Source organism: the organism of the source record quoted next, unplaced genomic scaffold, assembly GCF_019419815.1.
Source record: "Pyrus x bretschneideri cultivar Hongxiangsu unplaced genomic scaffold, Pyrus_bretschneideri_v1 Contig5, whole genome shotgun sequence".
NCBI lineage: Eukaryota > Viridiplantae > Streptophyta > Magnoliopsida > Rosales > Rosaceae > Pyrus > Pyrus x bretschneideri.
The window spans coordinates 1,538,961-1,561,183 of NW_025999787.1; the positions used below are offsets into that span (position 1 = coordinate 1,538,961).

General features: G+C 37.4%; 3 protein-coding genes across 5 annotated transcripts; all 3 read right to left on the reverse strand.

Annotated features, from left to right (window-relative positions):
• Positions 1-559: 559 nt before the first annotated feature.
• Positions 560-9,666, reverse strand: LOC103954230. 2 transcript variants are annotated; one of them, XM_009366036.2, is made up of 16 exons: positions 9,520-9,666; positions 8,394-8,735; positions 7,820-8,063; positions 6,998-7,275; positions 6,586-6,750; positions 5,662-6,426; positions 5,470-5,564; positions 5,111-5,173; positions 4,909-4,997; positions 4,742-4,807; positions 3,979-4,572; positions 3,772-3,843; positions 3,543-3,613; positions 3,384-3,441; positions 1,791-2,055; positions 560-1,530 (listed from the first exon to the last, which is right to left on the reverse strand). In XM_009366036.2, the coding sequence occupies exons 2-16, from the start codon at positions 8,666-8,668 to the stop codon at positions 890-892; spliced, it is 3,741 nt and encodes a 1,246-aa protein (XP_009364311.2). In that variant the 5' UTR covers positions 8,669-8,735; positions 9,520-9,666; the 3' UTR covers positions 560-889. The 2 variants fall into 2 exon arrangements, with proteins under 2 accessions (XP_009364311.2, XP_048425024.1); XM_048569067.1 differs by having other exon boundaries at positions 5,662-6,429.
• A 1,934-nt stretch (positions 9,667-11,600) lies between these two features.
• On the reverse strand, positions 11,601-15,721 carry LOC103961121 (ABSCISIC ACID-INSENSITIVE 5-like protein 1). 2 transcript variants are annotated; one of them, XM_009373643.3, is made up of 5 exons: positions 15,634-15,721; positions 14,002-15,024; positions 12,434-12,505; positions 12,315-12,344; positions 11,601-11,892 (listed from the first exon to the last, which is right to left on the reverse strand). In XM_009373643.3, the coding sequence occupies exons 2-5, from the start codon at positions 14,923-14,925 to the stop codon at positions 11,800-11,802; spliced, it is 1,119 nt and encodes a 372-aa protein (XP_009371918.2). In that variant the 5' UTR covers positions 14,926-15,024; positions 15,634-15,721; the 3' UTR covers positions 11,601-11,799. The 2 variants fall into 2 exon arrangements, with proteins under 2 accessions (XP_009371918.2, XP_048425025.1); XM_048569068.1 differs by lacking the exon at positions 15,634-15,721 and adding an exon at positions 15,379-15,618.
• Positions 15,722-16,978: 1,257 nt separating this feature from the next.
• On the reverse strand, positions 16,979-21,078 carry LOC103954248 (protein ecdysoneless homolog). Its single transcript, XM_048569300.1, has 5 exons — positions 19,818-21,078; positions 19,275-19,613; positions 18,559-18,692; positions 17,731-17,870; positions 16,979-17,441 (listed from the first exon to the last, which is right to left on the reverse strand). The coding sequence occupies exons 1-5, from the start codon at positions 20,984-20,986 to the stop codon at positions 17,262-17,264; spliced, it is 1,962 nt and encodes a 653-aa protein (XP_048425257.1). The 5' UTR covers positions 20,987-21,078; the 3' UTR covers positions 16,979-17,261.
• Positions 21,079-22,223: the final 1,145 nt, after the last annotated feature.

Sequence of the window (22,223 nt, forward strand, 5' to 3'; positions counted from 1 at the left end):
AAAGATTTTTGGTTTAGCTGATTTTTGTAGAGTATCACAAACGTAACAAAACTCTGCATATTTTCAACATAAAATTTAGGGCTTTTACATGTAAGGCTATGATAACATATTTTAGCGAAATCAGCTAAATCGAAACACTACATTAGAGAAAAATACAACTTAGTTTGTCACACCAAAAAAATTCCACAGCTAAAGATGAATTAGAGCATGACAAGTGGATAGATGAAGTTATATTTGTATTTATGTTTCTATATTTTTGTCATAGTCTGACGTGCATCGCCGAGAATTTCCCTTTTGAGATTCAGAAAATTGGAAAGGATTTGAATAGCCATACTTCAATCTTGCCAGTAGAGACTAGGGTTTATAAGAATTGCATCCAATTTACAGATCATTATTATTTTGGGATCAGTCTAGAAGTACAATCTAACGTCTGCAATCGTTACATTCATTCTAGTTTAAAACGAGATCTACCCGTTGTAAAGATCCATTAGATCACTATGTGCAAGATCTAACCATTAATTTTCCGAGGAACTCAGTGGTATGTACATAAAAGAAGAGATGCAAAATAAGAGCTACCTTTCAAATTATAATTAGTTTCAGTCGTACATTATGACAAGTGAGACCAAATCACTTTCCAGAAATGCACACACAAAATTACATCAGTGGGAGTAATGCCTGGTATCATTCTCTGGAAAAGAACACCAACTTTTACAATCAAAGAAAACAGATCTGGGTTTCACAATCAAAATTCTTCAATTACCTCGATATTCGTTAAACGATTACAATCTGGTGTAGTTAGACTAACATGATTTCAATCTTGGAATTAGTATTGGATTTGCGGTGTAACCGCAGGAAGGCGAAGAGGGTGAAACAAATAGTTTAAACTGTATCACATAAGCATCAACTCTGAGAGATCATCCATTGGTATTTCGAGGCCAATTGAATCATGATCTTGTAGGCCGTCTTCGTCAAAGTTCAACCAAGTACTGAGATCTTGATTCTCTTCCAGTGAATCTAATTCAGGTAGTTGCAGGTTTGCAAAATCAGTGGGTTCATCCGCCTCTTTGGACGAAGGTGTACGAGTATTACAAGGTAATGACGGGCCCACCCCACTCCTTGTATTGCTGGCATTAGCAACTGATTGACTTGGTAACTGAGTATATTTTTGCTTGGAATTTCCTTGTGTTTTGAATTCACTTCCAAAGGAGTCCAACGACGTGCGACCAGCTTCACTGGGCAAATTCTTTCTTAAATTATCTGAATGTCGGCCCTTTTCTCTCTCATTTTTCTTTTCCTCTACTTCGTGATGAGTGTCATCAAGAGCTGAAGTTACAATTGAGGAGGCACTTCCACCAATGTCAGTAATCAGCACTTCCCTCTTCTTCCCCTTGTTCAAGTTCAACATTGAACCATGCTTGGAAGAAGCTTGACCAGACGGAAGAGCCACTGATGAACCCCTTTCAAGATTATCACCCCCTTCGAGATTATCACTATGGGAATCATATCTCCCACTCACATTTGATGCTGCCCCTGCAAAATCAAATGGAACAACACATCTTACATTTCTATTTACTTTGTACCCCACAACAATTACTGATTTCAATTTCTGAATGATAAAGTTAGATAAATTTTTCCCTAAAACTGGAATCATCTAAGAACAAAAAAGGAAAGGGTAAAGAAACATATAACATATGCTCTGCAAGAAAACTCGCAACTTTCATGGATATAAATTAAATAAAAAGCAGTTATGAACATCATAACACAAGTATTTAAAAGTCTAGTCAACATACCGGATCTCTTGACTTCCGCTTGATGGGAACCTCCATTGCAGGTATTACTAGCAGTTCCAAAGCCAACACAATCAATAGATTTTGCAGCACTGTTGCATGACGGTTCAGAGAACATAACCTTCTGTAGTTCAGGATCACTAAAGCAACTAATGCCCCTTTCTTCAAATTTTCGACATCTAGAAAGTGTACGTTTGAGAAAAGCCAAAGCTACTTGTTTTGAAACCTTACGTACAGCATTTTTTGAACCATAATTCCCATGGGAAGCCTGTAATCATTAAGTTTATGGAAAATGTTCAGTAATCCATCTCTTATAAAAAAAAATGTTCAGTTATCTATCATATGCCAAGGTTCACCATTGGTCTGCTTAAAATTTCACCTTCTACATGCAATTATGGCAGACATTAGAATTCCTCGTAAACATTCACATAAAGTTGGCACTAAATTTTCCCAAACCTGTGCCACCCCACCCTAAAAGACATCTATCACGCCAACTACATCAATCAAGGTACCCACATCATTAACAAAATTATAGAATAAAAAGCACCACACCCACCTTAAACCATTGCCTAATGAGAAAGATGGTATTGCCAGGCACATGCACTACGGATTTTAATCTGATATGGGAACAAAGAAGGATTGCCCAGTGCAAAGAGGACATGAATCGCTGTGGGGGCTGTCTGTTAGTACTCCAAGTGATTTCCGCGATGTCAGTATGGTGATCCCCAGTGGACAATATTGTTGTTAATATTACGAGGACAAATTTGAAATAAAATATTATTAAAAGGGGATGGGGAAATAGAAAACTAAGTGGAAATAGAATCACTCAATCCAGGGTCCTAGGACTGGTAAAATTAACCAATGTAACATGTGCACTATGAGGATGTGAAGGTAAAAGAGTCTCACATTGGTAAAAGGAAAAACCTTGCAAAGGCTTATAAGAGGTCGGGCTACTCCCCATATTGCCAATTGGTTTTATGGTGGAACCCCATCTTTCGTCATGGCTTCAGAGCAGGCTGGTCCACGTGTGAAGCCCAACGGCCACACGTGCTCCACGTCACCCAATTCGTGTTGTCTATATGTTTGGCTTGAAAATTCGCCACACATAAAGGGGCATGTGAGGATGTGAAGGTAAAAGAGTCCCACATTGGTGAAAAGAAAAACCTTGCACGGGCTTATAAGTTATAAAAGGTTGGGCTCCTCCCCATAATGCTGATTGGTTTTATGAACTTTCTTCATGCACACGAGTTAAGTGCAATGAATCATTTATAGGTCGAGATGCTGCAGTAATTTGCCCACAGGCAGACATCGAGAAAAGTGAAACCGTAACATTCAAGGTTCACTACCTATATGATCACAAATGTATCCATTGCTACTACATTAATGACTTATTTGTTTGAAACTTAGAAGTAGGCATTGCCTAATTTTATTTGTGCCTAACTTTATTAAAATTCATGTTTTACTTTCCTTGCTCACATCTGTCAATAAACGCAGATTATGCTCCAAAGTTCTATATTTGTGAATTTGTGAAAAACAACTTAAACGGTTGAATAATTTGAAAATGAATAAATAAAGCTGAAAATAGAAACTAATTACCAATCGTTTTCTGTAAGCCATCTCAATAAGCTGGTCCATTGCAACTAGTTCAGTTCTCCTGTGATACGAAACCATATTAATCCAAAAAATCATGGCTGAACTAAGAAAATAAGGTAAATAGTACAATAAGTAGAACTGCCAAGGCATTCTCAATCCTACCGTCTTTCTGTAGCTCTTTCTCTCTGGATAGTTTTATCAATTTTTGCTAAGTTTTTCTTCTTCCTCGCAATCTATTAGTTACATAAAGAAACGTAAGAAACAAGAAAAGGAAAAATTGAAAGGGATTTATAATTAGAAAAATCAATGTGGAAAGTCAATAAGATGCATAAATACAGTGATTCATAATTCACATAGCTAGTTGAAACAAGAATATCTATGAAAAGGCAACCTGTTGATGCAGCTCTTGCTCGAGTCCCATTATATCTTGATTAATCACATCTTCTCCCTCTGTTAGATCAGGCTGCAGCAAGGCACACACCAAAGGAGAAGAAACAGGGAGAAACGTAAGAAATCTGGATAAAACACCAAAAATTACTGGCATAAAAGTTTTCCAACACACTTATAAGACAGATCAAGGCGTGAAATGAATGCTTACCAATCTCTCCGGACATAAACCAATGCTCTGTAGCTCCAGAAAAAGCCTGTCATCCAGGCACATCAACTGATATTGGCAGTCAGAGGAAGGAAAGCTAGGAGTATCTAGTTTCCTAGGTTGCAGTTGCTCCGCATCAGAATCTGAAAGGTCATCATCTCCATGCCACTGTTCCTGGCTGTGTAAAAAACTGGACGTGTTTCCATTACCAAGTGTACAAGTTTTAGCGCTTCCATCACAAGAAAATCTGTCCAGCATGCAAAATCTCTGAGTCGGAACATCTACTTTCGACTCAATTTCGGATTCCATTCTGTCCCAATCTTTGGGTTCAACATCAATATGATTCTGATTACATGAACCACAATGAGAATCATCAGTAGCACACCACAGGTGTATATTTTTCCCTTCACTCTGATGGTAAAGTTCTTCACTTTCACCTTCTTCAATCAAAGCAGAAAGAACTCTTTGGTACAATGGATCCAACCTTTTCATGTCAAGTTGTTCACATAAAGCATCAGTCTTCAATGAATCTTGACTAAAATGGCTCCCTTCTCTTTCCCCAGAATGCTTAGGGATTGCTCTAGGCATCAAAACTTCCTGAACGAATTAGTTTACAACTAATCAATATCCACAAAAAAGTTCGACCTATTTCTATAGCCTTTTTCTTCTTTGCTTTAGTTGAGTAAATAAACTGTAAAGAACTGAAAATTCAATGAAATGCATAAAAACAAATGAAAGTCACGAGAACCATGGCTAATTATATTACCAAAATATTGTATTCATCACTAAACATCTGAGACAAACTCTCACCAAGCTCCTCTGCAAAACTTAACTGATCCAATCCAACCAAAATACATAGGGAAAATAATTGTAAGTGTCCGGCCCAAGGATACTCATTAAATTTTACATTCATCAAGGTGGCCAATTTAATACCTGCTGCTGCAAGTAGGATATGTCCTCTGAGCTGAGAGAACCAAAAACTAATTCCATTTTCTTCCAAAATGGACCAGAACAGGCAAATTCTACAAAAACCACACAAGCTTAAGTCAAAAGTATGAATGTATAGCACAAATATGCTGCTTTTGATAGAACTGTTGAACTCTCTGTGTGTGTATTAAAAGGTCAAGAAGCATACTACTAGCATTACGAGCAGAATTGGCAGCCAAAAATAGTTCTTCATGATCATCATCAGATTCACCTGATAAGGACATGGCAACACATATTAGAAGGTATTATTCCCAAATTCTATATTTAACACAAGTGTTTCCACCATATTTCATACAGAATTAGTTAAATTATGCAACATGCATGCCAACAAAAAAATAACATAAAATGAAAAATAACAAAAAAAAAAGTCTATCAAGGGGCGAAGGGAAAATCTAGTTTTGCAAGCAAAATTGAAATACTGATTTCAAATGTACATTGAAGAATTTCAAATGCAAAAGACAAAATAGAAAATCAACTTTCTTAAACCAAAAACATTTTTAATGCTACCTGTGAAATCTGACGAACCATTGCATGTTGAAGGCCCAACACAAGTTAACACCTTGCGATCTTTAATCTTTTTTGAGGGTGGACGACCTGTTTTACTGAGTACCATAAAATATCGATGAGATTTCAGTCGAAATACTAAATTCATTGACACAACACAATACATGCGGGACAGATAAGGCAAATTCTAGTTACCTTTTATTCTTATCGGACATAGGTTTCAGGCCTTGAAGAGACTTCGTGGTTGGTAAATTCTCCGATTTCTCCATAGTTGGAGGACTCCCAGGCCTTGTCAAAGATGAACCCCTTCCACTTCTTCCTTGTCTTCGCACACTATCCCCAATTTCTTTAGTTGGTGACTTATTCTTCTTGTAGGGGAATAAGTGAGCCCCAACTTTTTGATCTGCAGCTAAGGCAATGTCAATGCTGTCCATTCCCTTATCTTTCAACTTGTTTCCCCTAGCTGCAGATTCTTCACTTCCAGATAACCCAAATGGAGATGAAACGTTCGTAAGTTCTCTTTTAGATTTCGGGGTGTGATTATCTAAACTGCTCGTAAGTTGTGATCCGTTGGTCCCAACAGAAGAAGTTCTAGCACTAAAATCAGAAGCTGCAGAGCTGTGACAGGAAATCTGAGCCTCAACATTGTTTGGTGTAGGAGCAACTAAACTTGTTCTCCTTGTGCGAGAGTTTTTATGCGGTCTCTGACCAACCCACTGAGCCATAGGTTGTATAGAAGAACCACTCGACATTGCACGCTTTTGATTACTCATAACACTTGCCACTTTGCCTTTGTTTTCACCAGCAGGCTGTTGCCAACCTTGACAAGGTGCAGACGGAGAGTGAACATTAGGCGATGAGTCTAGATTCATGATGGAACCAGTTCGTGGCGCCCTAGAAACCTTTCCTTTTATCACAGTATTAAGACTGCCTACAGGGTTCTCCTCCTTAATATTTAGCCTGCTGCACAGAGCCATGAAAAAAAAAATCAACAGCCTAATTTTAACCTCTAAAAGTGAAGCTTGCAAATAACAGAGTCAAGGTTATGTGCTGGTTTTAATCACACAATTCCTAATGACTTCAAAGTATGATAGGATGATAACAGAACGAAACACATACTTAATGTCTCCTTTCACAATCCTCTGCTCTAACACAACTGAACGGTCTTTTGGAACAGGAGCATTTTCCAGATCATTCTTGAGTACCGTACAAGTGCTGAGATTACTTGACTCAAAAAATGGTTCTGACTTGTTGATTCCCCCGACTCCAAGTGAAGTTTTTAATCTGCAATATATGAAAAGAAAGAATATTAAAAAGGAAAAATCATTGTCATTTCCTTTTACCATTTCCAAATGTGGATAATCATAAAGAACAACTGCAACAACCGTACTAGTCCAAAAAATTGAAAAGTAAAATAGTTGCCCAGCCCAAAAGTCTCTCTATGCTCAAATACTAAATAGTAAAAAACTGTGAACCTCAAGCAGAATGACAAATTAGAAAACTTATTTTGATATTTTACATATATGTCTACCTGACACCTTGTACATCACAAGAGCGTAGCTTAAGATCACCACTCAGCTTTGGATGCGTAGCTCGTTGTATATCCCGTTCGCCACCTGTAATTCTATGACTCACTGCTCCTACCGAACGTTTCTTTTTTACTTTTTGATCCAACCCTTCACCTCGAGCAAGCAACCTACGGGTCTTTTCTTCAATCCTAACAGAAGCCGCATTAACAGCCTGAGGCATTTTTTCATCCTTGTCTGTGACTACCTGCTGCCTTGAGGTAGCAGCTGACCTAACATCTGCCTGATATCATAAAGAAAATGTGCACATCTTAAGATATGTATATAGAAGTTTGCACTGATCATCACCTAAAGAAGCATGAAGCTAAAAAGTAAATTAAAAGAATTAATTTAGTATAGAATACTGGTCCGCTAAATGCATGAAAACTCGTCAATCAAGACAATTAATCGTGACAGGAATCTGACTACAAAGCATGAAAACTCACCAATTAATTTGTATAGCCACAGTTTAAACATTAAATGCATGAAAACTAGCCAATCAATCTAGTATAGAATTCTGGTTTTAAAAGTATGCTTGAACTAAGCTTCTCTTATTTTGTACTTGTCTATGGTTTTTTTTCCTTGAAATATAAAGACTAAAGCGGGTTTGTTTTTTATGAACTACGAAGCTAAAGTAGAGCAACATTAAGAAAAAAAATTGCTAAGGGAAATCTAAATCAAATATAGCTTTTGCTGCATTCAATGTCGTTTAAAAAATAAATAAAAAATTGCAAGCAACACAGACCTAATTAAGTAGGACAAAATCACAAGTAAATCTGAATACTAACCCGCACATCAGCCACTGACGTCCTAACACGTTTGTTGAACCCAACACTCTTAGTCCTGTCTTCTAATCTTTGAGTCATATTTTCATGAGGATTTTTATAAATCTGACTTCCCAGTTTCACTATGTTTACTCCATTTGATCTCTCACTTGATGAAAGATCACTACGCTGTCTCTTCTTTGAGCTTAAAGCTTCTTTGTACTTATCCAATTTGAAAATAGATTCACGCAACATTTTTACTCTGTCCCTGGTAGAAAAAAAAAGATTGTTAATATATGTTATCGAAATTCTTAGAACATAATCATTTCATGTAACGATGTGATAATCAAAATATCAACAGAGATGATTTACTACAATTATGTAATTATCAATGGAGATGAGTTACCACCAACATCAATGGAAATGGTTTGCTGTAAATTTACACTTAAATATAAACAATATCAAGCAGCACAACTTCAATTACCAAATGCACCATTTTGATTGAGCAAACATCCTTAATTACTTTCGAGACATGATGTATAATTCAGTTGCAAAAACTGTCAAAGTGAGTAGTAGTTGTAGGGTGAACAGACAATACCTGGCCCTTCTAGAGGCATCTTGCACACTTTCTTTGAAGTGCTTTAGCTCCTCAGTTGCCACCGGAGGTGGAGGTTTCGAATGGCCAACTCCAAGAGAATGGTCGTCTGTTATACTCCCAAGAGGAAAGCCCAGAACCCTACTTAGTTCTCCTGAGCGGGTGTACTTTTGATTGCTTAACATAATAGGCTCCAATGGCAAACATTGGGGCAAAGAAGGCATAGTTGATGACAGTGTTGCACTACAGCGGTTTACATTATTCCCAGAATTTAGCATTAGTCTCTCGGTTCCTTACCTAAGCAACTTCTAAACCTGTCCTAAATCAACTCGAATATATTAGTACCTGTTATCACATAATGACCAACAAAAGGAGTTAGCATCTTATCAAGTACCTACCTGTGTCAACAAGCAACTACACTGCAGTATGCTAAAATATCCGCTAAATGAAAGTGCAAAATCCTAAAGATAACTTCTATTCAACAAGCATATAATGCCGGTAGCTAGATCCAAAATGCCCACTTGAGAGAACCAAGAATGCAAGCTCAATTGAGCCTCACGAAACCCTTTCGCCTATTTGGGTAATGTTAAAATTTACGTCATCAGAAACACATACAGATGTTCTTTAATTTCCTTTTCCACAACTCTCTGGGTAACCAAAGCGAAAGATGTCTAGTTGGATCAAAGCCCATTGTACTTTGATCACATCTTTGACATTAAAATATCAAATTTTGCTATAAAAAAAATAAAAATTAAAAAAAAACAATCATAAATTACTCCAAGGGCAAACATTTCGACTTAACGAAATTTTAACTTCTAAAATTTCCATATTCTTCCAAAAAAATAAATTTAAATTTATAAAACAAAACTCCATCCAACTATACCCAAGCCCCTTTGGCTCAGAATTTTAAACTTACATTTTCCCTTAATTTCCCGGGTTTTCCAGCAGCAAAAACATACATGAGACTTAGAAAGAATTAATTAATAAAAAACTAACAAATCCAAACAGCATGCTGAGCCCTAAGCTGACCACAAATAGAAAAGCTAGGGTTTGAGCTAAATTCAGGCGAAATTTAAACGGAAAATATATGAAATGAAGAAAAATTGAAAAGGGAGGATTGGAAGAGTACCTGAGATTCAAGCAAGTCAAGCCCAGATTAAAGTTCAAACCACGGCAATCGGGGAAAGAGGAGTACGTAATTAAAGCGGGAGAGATTAAGTCGAGCTGTATATATATATATATATAAACACACACGTTTTACTTTGTATAAAATATAAATACGCACACGTTAATAATAAAAGCGTATACTGATTGCCAACTAATAACACGGGTTGGGGCTAGATTTTATTTAAAATACGCTTTTTAGCCAAAATGGTTTTCGAGATTGAAAATCAATAGAAATTGTTCGTGAGATTGTTCATCATCCATTATTTTGGCCATTCCGTTAAAAATTTCGTTAAGTGTCCCAGAGCTCTTGGTCGAAAATTTGGACAATTTTCAAAATTTCGTAACTAAATCATTTCTTAACCAAATTCGATAAGTCATGATGTGAACAAATACTAAAGCTAATTTTTGCTTACACGTCATTTATTGACTTCTAAACTCGCAAATGAACTCCTCTTAGTAAAGTTGAACACTAATTTTGTCTAGTTAACAGAGATAAGTTTGGAGACTTAGAGCTCTATAGAGTGAGATCCCACATCAATACTTGTTCAGATCGTCACTAACACTTGTGACCTAACGAATACCGAATTTTTAAAACGTTAGGTAGTTATTTGGAATCCTTATTTTTAAAAGGTTAAAACCAATTTGGAATTATCCTTAAAAGTTAGGTAGTTATCCGTACTTCACCCTTTGTTTTTTTTTTTTTTTAACTGAAAACTTGTATGGTAACTATTTACTTTATTGATTTTTCAAAATTTAGCTTTCAATTTTTATTTTTCGAAAAACTAAAAGTAATTATCAAACAAGTTTTCAATTTTCGATTCTCAGAAAAATAGAAACTAAATACAAAATTCACTTTGAAATTTTTTGTAATTTTGTAGGAAAGTTTTAGTTTAAGAAATGAATTGTACACAAGATGGAGAATGGTTGTTGTGTATTTGCAATCAAGAAAGAAAAAGATACGTAAGATCATCTCCAAATGAGATGTTAGATATGTCAAATAAGATTAAAAGTCATTTAGGTGTTTCTCTAATGGATATGCCATATATGATGTGGCATGTGAGTCATTTAACTCCTTACTTTCTAGTTGCCTTTTTTTACAGCAAACAAAAAAGAAGTCAAATATATTTAATTGAATTTTTTAATACATGAGTCCCATTAACAACCAATAGAATAAAAACTACAATTAATTTTGATTATTTTTTAATTGTTAATGTAACTCTAGGCCCAATAAAATAATAAAATGAATATTTGACACATCCATTAGAAAAGAAGAGAATTTAGCACTTGTATTCAATTTGCCACATCAGCCATCTAATAAAATTTTGACATATTATATTTGACATCTCCTTTAGAGATACTCTAAGATTTTGTATTTTGTATGGTGTGATCTAATTTCTCTTCCTATTTTTCAATCCTTATGTCAGACTTATTTGATAAATGAGAATTCAAGAGCTACAGTTTCTCAGTAAAAAAACAGTTACATTTCACAAGGGAAAGGGGATGTCCTTCTATAGGGCATGGGCATAGAGAGGCGTATGTCGCATGTTGTCGTTGGTTCTAGACTTCTAGTACAAACCATTATCTCGCCCAGCAAGTCAATTAGTCGTTTGATTTTGGGAGACGTGATGAATGTGGTAATTAAGAGCCTTCACATTTAGCATCTCTAGAACTTGAAGGTTATATAAATAGAGTGAACCACCACATTGATTGTCTCTACCCCACCACCATTGCTACCACAAACACCTTATCATCATTGTCGCCACCACCACTACTCCCTACCATCGTCGTCGCCACCACTACTCCAACCACCATAAATGCAAGTTAAACATTTTTATTTTCTTTACTAAACGGTTTTGTACATGAAATTTTGAACATAAGGTTTACTTTATTCATATACATAGCTAGTTTTACATAAAAAACAACCCAACACTGTGACTCTACTTTTCCCATTCAAAACATTGTTAAAAAAGATAATGTATTATGCATCGACCTGTGACGAAATATAAAATTATTTATCGACTTAAATAGAATTTCTTGATAAAAATAAATACTTATTTGGGCTAGTCCCACTTTATTCATTTTATTATTGCAGCACCATCCACTTACTTCTACAACCATATCCTACATATGAAAATTGACACCAATTCCCTTGTTGCTACATATTACAAGTACAATTTACATATTTTCTTGATCAACTTTTTGCCACCTTGTGTGCCCTTTTTGCCACTGTGAATTTCATTCACTACGGCAAGCTTACAGCCCTCCTCATTGTCTTCAACTTTTCTGCCAACTTTTGTGCTCTTGTGGATTGTTTAATCTCCTTCCTCCTCAATACCTGCCATATGTAAATGACACAAGGTTTGTTACAGTTAAATGTTGATTCTGGTCCTGTAATTTCAATGACGTTCCACCTTTCAGATTTTCACAATGTTAAACCTGTACTGTGCTACTTGTTGCAACTCAAAGACAATGGCTTAAATTCATCCATGCTTTCAACGAAATTAGCATGTCGGTGGTACATATGCGGATAAGTTGGGTTTTTTTCGAGTTGAAAAACACAATGTGCCCTTAACATGCTAATTTTGATCAAATTTGCAACGATACTAACTTATTGTCTTATACTAACTTATTGTCTTTGAATTGAAACAATTAATAAACTAAGTTACCATTATTCTGAGGACTGAAACTATAGGTATCAAAGTGCAACTTCACCAAACTACCGGGACCAAAATCATAACGTAGAGTTTTACTAGTTACCTCTTGCTTGCGCCTTTTTTCAGACTCGTCCTATTCCAAATAAAGGTGAAAAATGGTTCATTAGTGAACTTAAAAAATTGTATTCAAAGCAAGAGAAATAATTTTCTTGTGTATAATACCACACTTTGCTTCAGCTTTGTGTTCTCCTCTTTAAGTTGATTCAACTCAGCTTCCAATTCCACAGTGTATGCCTGTAAGTAGTAATAATAATGCAGATTAATGTAAGGAGAGAGGAATTTTGGATTCCATTCAAGTAATCATATACATTTCTCTTCTACTACAGGATCCTCAGGTACGCAATATTATTAGGTCCCGGTCCACCTTGGAAACCATTTAACCGTCTGATTATTATCATAATCATTTAAGTGTTTCACTAACAAAAATGTTGTGTTCGTTCATCTATATCACAGTTTGAGGTCTATATGGTTTTTAATTTGACTAGTTCTTTCTACGGATGATCCTTCGAAGGAGACTGAAAAATAGATAGCTCATAAACTAATTATATATAATGTGGAGCAGGCCTCATTGTGTATATAAAGTAACGCTAACTAGTTAGTAACTTAGTAAGGCATTGACTACTCGTTTGGACCCATCATTAACTACCTGAACAGTTCTTTTTTTTAGGTCACCAATCAAATATCATCCTTCAAAATGTTCACTTGAAGCAGAAACATTTAGCCATATGATTACAGTCGTGAACATTTCATTGTTTATCGACAATATTGGGTCATTTTGAAGATGTCACAATTCGAAAACTACACTTTTTTTTTTTATTTGAGTGAATTTTTGCAAAGATGATCTTGTAGTCACTACCTTCAAAGTGATAGGTTCATATCATGGAAGATGGTCAAGGAGGAAAGAGACTCGAGACTTCCACTCTAGAAAAAGTAATACTACTAGACTAGATAGCAAGGATAATGCAAGGATCTTTTACAAAACAAATTTTTACACCCCATAGTGTGATTAATTGTAAGGTATTTATTTTCTTTTTATACACAAGCTATAATCTACCAAAACAATTTACAATGTATGGTGGGGATCCGAACTCAAGGTGCATAGGGGAGCATATCTACTATAGCCAATGTGGCTAACCCCATGTATAGTAAGAAGTGTAAGATTTTTTAGAGTGCTAATAACATCTCTTTTTGTGAAGGGGAGCAACGTAGAGTTAGCCACACAATGGGCCAACCATAATCTGCATTGAACTTGCAACAATGTGACTTGAACTTGGAACCTCTCCCTTACAAACGGAGAGGATACCACTAGACTCTTGTAAAGTGATCATCTACAACAATGTAAGAGTACCGACTAACTATTGTTCTTGTTGTTCTAGTGGAATACTCTTTTTCATTTTGTTAAGAGATGTCCCAAAGTTTGATCCTCCTTATCAATCTTCTTGGCATATATACTGTCAACGTGTTTCACACCTGGGAAAGTATATCCTTCTGTCTTGGTGCTCTAGTTGTGTCATTAACTTGCTAATATTCGTTTTTATTGTAGTTTTATTTGTACTTTGACAGTTCATTTTGCTTGGTAACTCCAGCAAATCTTAAGTTTCTGATTTTTCTTCATGATATATTACTTGCAAATTATTTTGTAAAAGGATTCAATATTGGTAAAGCCACGACCATAAGTTTCATCTACAATCTTCATATGCATTTTATAAGACTATAATTGACTATAGTACCTGTTTCCTGGCACGAGACCTAGCTGCAGACTCTCGATTCTTGATCATCCTGCGTTGCCTCCGCTCCACTACTACCTCTGGTGGACCGTCTATGATCCTCTTCTTGTTCTTTGCCCCACCCCCGCTACTCGATTCTGGCAAACTATGACATTTCTCAATGTCACTAAAACAAGATGATTCTCCCATGCTCTGTGTACCAAACATTGGGTATGTAGTACCAATTGGATATCCATTTCCGGAAAATAATTCGCTTTCCATAACGTTTTGGGGGCTTAAAAATGCTGAGGCAAACACTTGCCCCCCAATTCCAAAATCTGCATCAAATCTGTTACCACAATGCTGTTGAATTGGGGTGTTTGCCACTCTCTTCTCAGAAGGCTTGGACTTGGATGGCGATTCTTGAACAACCCCGGCTTTTACAAGGAAATCTTCTAGGGTAATTTCTCCGATTGTTTGCTGGCGCTGTGGAGGTCCAGAAGGACCAGAATTGCCAATGCTGCCGTTGGGGTCATGGAATTGTGGTCGACTTTGGTCAATTTCGGACCACACCTCATCTACAGTTTTCTTGCAAAGCGGGGTGGGAATACAGAACGAGCCCTGTCGAGACAAAGTCTTGGGCTGGAAAGTTGTGTCCTTCTCATTGGCAGAATCTTGATCACCTTTGCTTGGTTCTTGGTCTTCTTCGACGCTCCAAATGTTGGCAAGGAACTCGTCCATGTTCATGGACCCGAAATTCCTCCCACTCTTGCATTGAATTTCATCAAGAGTGAGTGAGAATATTGAGTTCTGTTTAGTACTATTCATTGAAGGATGAGAGCTGTCTTTCGACAATCCTTCTTGTTGTTCTAGCGGTGGATCAAGTTCCATGTTGTCATTACCATTGTGATCATAGCCAACGCTTCCAGACTCATCAGAAACCACCATTTTATCATAAAATGGAGCAAATCATGTAAGTTATGTTATTTTAAAGATCAGATGCTTAAATCTTAAGCTTATATACGACGATAAAGGCTGAATTAGCACCTGCACCCAAAAAAAAAAAAAAAAAAACCAGAGAAATCAGTTTTGAGTCTCTGCATGCAGTGGAGTTTCAGGGAAACAAATTTCCAACTTCATCAAATCAAAATAATATTAATACCCCAACAAAAAATAAATCAAAAGTTAACTAAAAAATAAATCAAGAAATCTATGCCATTTTCTTGTTGTTTTTTTCTTTCTAGCTAGCATTTTCATCAGGGAAATGATAACCGCACACCCTATTTCTCCTCTGCACACCCCACTTCATGTTTTGCCATTTGATTAAATAAATTAAATAGAAACAACGGCCAAGGTTAAATTGTGTGTGCGCGAGTGTAAAGTTGTTTTAAGAGCATTCACCCCTACAGCCGAGATCGTGAGTCCGATTAAGATAAATGCAGAGACGTGTAAAAGCCAAGACTCTGCAATCTGCATGCACTTCTTTTAGTCCATTGAATTCAAGAAAATACCAAAAAAAAAAATTTCATGCTAAAATGAATAACTAAGAACCCTTTCATATCACAAAATTAAATTAAATCCCAGATTATTTTTTTCAAGAAATCAAATACCAGAATTTTCAAGTACGTAAGTAAAAAGGAAGAAGAAAAAAAGTACCTGAGGGTGATCTGCTACAAAGGAGCCGCAGAGAGTATCCCCTGCGAAGGGCAGGAGGGGACTTGAATGGGAGGAGGGAGGAGAGTCTGCAAGTGTAACTGCCATTGCAATTGCCACTGCCACTTTTATATTTAAGTGGGGTCCCTTTTCTTGTGTGGACCCCGCATTGTTGTTCTGTTGCTGGACACGTTCGGTGCCACATGCCCGTTTTCTTCTGGGGGAAAATGGCAGAGTCAGACGCTCAGCATTTGATCATGTCAGTCACCTGGGTGTGATCAACATTTTAATCCCATAAACAGCCAACATTTTAGTTCGAAAATGCTAATTTTACATGTGGCCTTTACGATTGATTTGGGTGACTAGCACGCGCCACACTTTGTATTGACGTCACATTTAGGGCCGGTTTGGTATTGCTGTATTTTTTTAATACTGTTTTTATTGTGTTTTAAGAATAATTAACTAAGTATTAGGTAAACTAAGAGTTGCGAAAATGAAAAGCAGCATAAAAGCATTTGGTAAATTTTAATGTAAACATGATATAATTGTACATAATAATAAAAATGGACATGATAGTGGGGGTGATGACGACGACGAAGGTGACCATGGCAATAGTTGTGATGGTGGCTGTAGAGATAACAATGGTGATAGGGTGGCGGCAACGACCATGGTGGCAGTCATGGTTATAGTTGTGGTGGCAGCGATGACCATTGTGTTTATAGTGATGGTGATGACGGTTACGGCAATGATGGTAGTGATAGGGGTGGCAGGTAGGAGAAAAGCTTCTTCATCCCTACCATAGGAACTCATCTCATCTTTCACATGCTAATTTTCTACATGTTATTGCATTGTGAGAACCCTTCATCCGTACACATTAAGCATTGTGTAAAACAAACCCAAAGGCTTGTTCATCCAAAACTCGCCCTGTGCCCCAAGGATTATCCTTAAAACTCTTTGTTTTTGTGGTCTCGAAACTCTTTTCCACTGAAATTCTCTGGCACAAACACGTTTTTTTATTGGCTCATGAGCTCATTTTAGGAGAATAACATACATAGAACGGATTTATCGCCACTATGATATCCCAACAATAACAATAGACCCGTTCCACGTAAATTCTATTTTAGACAACCAAATGTTTTATATTTTTTTTCTTTTCTAAGAAGGTGATTTTCACCCCCTTTTCAAAGACCCCACTTTATTTATAATCATAAGATTGAATAACTTAAACGAAATCAACCATCAAAATTAACAAAGTTATGTAACAAATTAAAAAAAGCTTGTGAAAATTACTTCTCTTTTTCTATTACATATCTATTGTATATATAGGACATAGAAAAACAATAGCACGTAAAAACATGGAACATTTTTCATTTTCTTTCACGAAAGGTACACAGCTGATAACTCCATTCATTGTCGAAGAAACCAAAAAAAGAGACAAAAATACGTGCTACATAATCACTACAAAACAACAAGAGAGTTAAGAGCAGAAAGGGGCAGTAGTTACAAAGTTCCAACAGAAGGTTACGAACTTCATTCAGACAGGATGGCAATCTCCCCATGAACTCGATCAGAGGCCCCCGCTTCATGAGTCTTCACGTTACAAAATTGTGTTTTACGTCGAAATGGGACCTTCATTTATCTTTGTTATCACCTTGTGGGAGTTGCAAACCCATTAGCCCAAGCAAATTGGAAGCAGGACCAGGAAGGCCTTGTTGACTAGAAAATGAATCGAGAAGACTCTTTACGAGATTCACATCCACATCCACAGGAGTGAAATCCTCCTCCATATCTTCTGTGGCATGCGACGTTCCCTGCATACACAAATTCAATTCATTTATCATCCCACAAACAAAAAGGTTATCTATTAAAACCAAGTTCATTTTGGAAGAAAAGTGCATGATTTAGTGCTAGTCCGAGGAATTAAGCAGGCCGTATCACTTCAGTAAGATCACATGTATAGCCACAAAGAAGAGTCTTGCTGAAAACTTTCAGTGAGACCACCACGTGTGACAAACAAAAAACTTTGGGAAGCTAAATTTATTTATTCATACGCAACCATATGAGGTCAAACATATAAGAATTAAAAAAATTCAACCATACCTCATCTTTCTTTGGAGCTTGTTCATCAGCACGAACAAAACTTTTCTTGAGGGTTGTAGATTTCAACTCTTCATTTAAAGCATCAGAATAAGAATGCATGAAAGTATCTTCTCCATCCTCACTTTCATCTTCGGACTCATCTGTGAATAGCAAACCAAGCAGCTTAACAACATTATGATCATGAACCTCAAATCAAAACATCACTCCATCAAAAAAAGCATCAGATAACAAAGTTGGGTCGTCCTTCAGATTGGTATAAAACTTGCGACATATCACTATAATCTTCTCTTTTTTTGCATGAAATTTCAGTTTTTACACAAGTGATGAAAGGAGAATCTTGGTTGTTGCTTCACAATTTCCATGAGCATGAACAACATAACTCGGTTTTCTTTGTTCGGGGTTTCAAGGGTTATGCCAAACATCCTTCTTTAGTTTATTAGATGATAGAGAGCAGACAAATAGAGGCATGAAAGGAATTAGACAGCAAGCTGTGCCTCTTTCCTTTAGAGGGAGGGCAATAGAATTCCATCTACAAGCTGAAATCGATTTTTCTGAAAGCCCTATAACAGTTTGTTGTGCATTCTAGAAAAGACTGCATGTCTTTTCAAGAACATTTTAAATGTTGAGCATTTATTAGATAGTTGTTTAAATTTAACACAAAAGGCTTTCAATTAAACCTGTGTGCTTAGGAATGGTTTTCTTTTTGTTCCTTGTTTTTTTCCTTTTGGTGCGTGCACACAATTTACTCAAAGTTTTCAAATTTGAGACCATTACAATAATTGAAAAATTAAGTCTATTAAGGGAATGATAGAAAGATGTACAACTTACCGAAGTCCAAGTCGGATGAGGACCCTTCCTCATTATCATCATCACTAGGAGGATCCTCGTTGCCTTCAAACTTCATTATTGATTCTAGATCTTTATAGAAACGGTCCGCATCAAAGTCCACTTCTTTTAGGTTCCTTCAAAAGAAGATTATAATATATAAAACAATCAACCGCGTGCTCATCTTTGAATCAGTTAATAAACTCCCCAACATCTAAAAACTAACTTAATACAGAGTCTACTCATAAGTGACCAGGAAACTTTATCAAATTCATGAACAACCAGAGCTTGGGAATAATCAATTCGCATAATCAAGCTTGTAGCTTAATATTGAGCTTGGTTCATCAAGGAAAGTCACTACACGTACTCACTCTAGATTACAACAGCAGTAAGACTGAGCAAAGCAAGAGCTACATGGGCTCAAAATCCACACTAAGTTTTAAGTAACTTTGCAGGTAACTTTCATGACGCAATCTATCGAATCCAGCAAGCAGACTTTTTGCAACTGTAAACCTAGGAGATGCGAGTTTATTTCTTTGATAGGTGATACATTCTAAGGTCACTGCACTACATGATGGCAAATGGGAGCATTTAAAAATTAGCCGCCACCACTAGAAATATATGCTCATTAATGTTAATGTGATCTTATTTCTGTGTTTGCTGAAAAAAATGGGAACCAAACCCATGAACAATTGACATGGAAACACAAGTACACTAACCTGCTCTCAGGAACCTCAGCTCCCTCGTAGCTTGACATCTTCTGGACAAATGCCTGCATGGTTTTTGCTATATCACCCGGATTGAAACCATCAACGTTACAACTGGATGATGGACCAGCATCGTCCTGCTCTTTTGACTTCTTTTTCTTTTTCTTTTTTGAGTCATAATGTTCCATCTCCTTTTGTCTCTCCAAAAGTTCTGAGTTCAACTCATCCTCTCCATTGTAAAGCCAAGAATCATCGTCAGAAGGCGGAACCTCTCGACCCCTAAAATTATCTGCTGAATTAGGTAAAGCCAGAATCTCATCTATGCGTCTCACTGGAGCACTCATCATCTCACTGCAAGAATGAGAACGCCTAAGTTAATTGCCAACACTATAAGAACACCGAAGATCCAATTAAGAACGGCATCTAAACGCAAATGACATTCAACCCAAGTCTTTGCATCTAATATCGACAGAAGCATAATGCTTATACATTACTAACATATTCACTATTCGTAAAACAACTATACTACCACCACAATGATGAAACCATGCGTACCTCGCCCTCGAAAACAAAGCACTACTGCGATAATACTCCTCTGCATTCTGCATCAACCTCTGGTACTCTTTCGATCCGGGAAGCAACCCTTCAAAGTACCCACTCCTCTCCAAAGTCTCCTTAAATGCCTCCCAACTACTGCCTTTCCCTTCCAACCCTTCCTTTCTCCTCTGCTGATACATCATCTCCATCCCACACGCAATCTTCATCCCCAATTCGGCCTCCATAAACGCTGCCCCATCCTCGCTCCTATTCGGCATTGGATAACACTTGGGCGCCTGAAACGCCTGTTGCACCAGCTGAGCGTACATTGCCCTCGACATCTTCACCGATACGCACACCAACTCCTCCTCCCTCCCTCTGCTTAAGAACCTCTCCATTTTCGCCGCGTACTTCATAGTATCGATATCACGGTCGTAGAAACCCTCAACGGCCAAGGCAATCAGGCACGGTTCCTGACTCAACACCTGCGCCACCGCCGCGGGAACCCTAACCCTAACCACATGCATATTCCTCCTTGCCTTTTCCGGATACTCCAATATCCGATTCTTCACTGCAAGCTGAACCGGTTCAGCAGCAATTGCCTCCTGCCCGAAATTCACAATGAAATTCAAGGAGTCGGTGAGGGTTGGGTTTGGGATTCGAGCTTTGGGGACGATGTGGAGTTGGCCTTGGCGAATAAACACGCGATTGAGGCTGTTTTGGGGGTTGAGCCACCGAGGGAGGTGGTAGGCGGCTTCGATGAGGAGGAACTCGCCGTCGGAATCCCAGACTCTGATGGAGAGGTCGCGGAAGGTGGAGGAGATATGGAAGAGAAGAAAGACGGTGAACCACTCGTCTTCGAAGTTGTCGGCGACGCGGAGCTTGCCATGGAGGTGGGGGAGGTGGCGGTCGGCGGAGCAGAGACAAGAGGGTTTTGGGAGCGTGGATAGGGAGAGGGAGAAGGGTTCGTGCTGCCATATGTAGTCGGCAGTGAGCGGAGTGAGGTTTTGGAGGATTTGGAGGTGGAGGGATTGGAGGGAGGCGGTGGTTGTGGTGGAAGTCAGGGAGGAGTCGGGAAAGATGGCGTAGAAGACGGTGTCGTCCGGGAGTCTGGAGGCTTTTTGGGAGAAGATGGAGGAAACAGATGGGTTGGGGTCTGGTGGTGCTGCTGCTGCTGCTGCCGCCATTGTTTTGCTGTCTCAGTGTGTCACTCGGTGTTGCATATTACTTCTGTAGTTCTGCCGCTTTTTATGAACGTTCTAGGTTTTTTTTTTTTTTTTTTTTTTTTTTAAGCACTTGATTCTAACCTTTTTCAAGGGGGTGGTAGAACACTCGAAACTAACGCAATAAATTATTATAAACAGTTGGAGTCTTAAGGTCATCTTCAGCCAGATGGCTTGTTTCAACTCTCCAAAAAATCAATATTTTAATAAATAATATATGATCGTATTTCTTACGATCTTTAACCGATGGCCAAATGATCTTAGTTCTCATTTTAGTTCCTTCACAAAAAATCGTTTCCAACCAAAGACCAAAGGATTATAGTATGGAATGTGAATAATTGAAATAAAATGAGGTAAGATAGTATGGAATGGTGAAAAAAATATGAGAAATGATGTAGGAAAAAATTAGAAATTAAAAAAAAAATTAGAAATAATTGTTAGTGTCGGTTAGAAACAACACGATCTTTTTTTAAACTGACACTAACTTTATATCGGTTGAAAGCGACACGATTTTCTTTTTATACGACACCACCATTTAAAAAGATTAAAATCTATGTCGGTTATGAGCGATATTAACAGTCTATGTCGGTTATAAGCGACATAGACAATTTTTGTCTGTTATAGCCGACATTAATTCTGACACCATGTAAAGAAGGTGTCAAAAACGTCTTATCCGCCATTATATTATATAAAACAAACACCAACCATAGACACAATAAGCTGCTTTTGTAGTAGTGATCAAATGGCACGAAACCACGACAAGTCTCAAATGGCACGAAGCCGTGTTTTGTCCTCGCCCGCACGAGCTAAAATTGCACCGAGGCATCAAAAGTTCCAATAACTCTAAGTCCTTGCTCGCACGAGCTAAAACTATACAAGGCATTAAATGCTTTTAGGCTGCACGAGCTGAAACTGCATAAGGTATCAAACCCCAACAAATACATAAGGAACTACGAGTAACTTGATCCCTCAACGAGGGTACATAGGCAATCTAGAGCTCCATCTAGGTGCAATCGCAAAATCAAATAAACACCCAAATCCCTAAGTTATGATTTATTCATGTTAGAATCAAAGGGGTTTTCCTTTTTAACGAAGGATTGTAATTAATAGACGTATAGTCTAGAATGGGTCGAACTCAAATTAATAAAACCCTCTTCGAAAAAATGAACGGGGGTGAATTTGTGTCAAGATATTGTGTTCA

What these genes read in the sequence shown, in the direction of transcription:
- LOC103954230 (XM_048569067.1), bottom strand. Translation starts at nt 8,668, where the DNA reads ATGCTAAATTCTGGGAATAATGTAAACCGCTGTAGTGCAACACTGTCA. An exon ending in TTCTGCTCGTAATGCTAGTA is followed by an intron (nt 4,998 to 5,110) that starts GTATGCTTCTTG and finishes TGGTTTTTGTAG; the next exon opens with AATTTGCCTGTTCTGGTCCA. An exon ending in GTGATGAATACAATATTTTG is followed by an intron (nt 4,573 to 4,741) that starts GTAATATAATTA and finishes TAATTCGTTCAG; the next exon opens with GAAGTTTTGATGCCTAGAGC.
- LOC103961121 (XM_009373643.3), bottom strand. Translation starts at nt 14,925, where the DNA reads ATGGTGGTTTCTGATGAGTCTGGAAGCGTTGGCTATGATCACAATGGT. An exon ending in GGTCTCGTGCCAGGAAACAG is followed by an intron (nt 12,506 to 14,001) that starts GTACTATAGTCA and finishes TACTACTTACAG; the next exon opens with GCATACACTGTGGAATTGGA. An exon ending in CAAAGCTGAAGCAAAGTGTG is followed by an intron (nt 12,345 to 12,433) that starts GTATTATACACA and finishes TATTTGGAATAG; the next exon opens with GACGAGTCTGAAAAAAGGCG.
- LOC103954248 (XM_048569300.1), bottom strand. Translation starts at nt 20,986, where the DNA reads ATGGCGGCAGCAGCAGCAGCAGCACCACCAGACCCCAACCCATCTGTT. An exon ending in GCTTTGTTTTCGAGGGCGAG is followed by an intron (nt 19,614 to 19,817) that starts GTACGCATGGTT and finishes TCATTCTTGCAG; the next exon opens with TGAGATGATGAGTGCTCCAG. An exon ending in AAGCTCCAAAGAAAGATGAG is followed by an intron (nt 17,442 to 17,730) that starts GTATGGTTGAAT and finishes TTGTGTATGCAG; the next exon opens with GGAACGTCGCATGCCACAGA.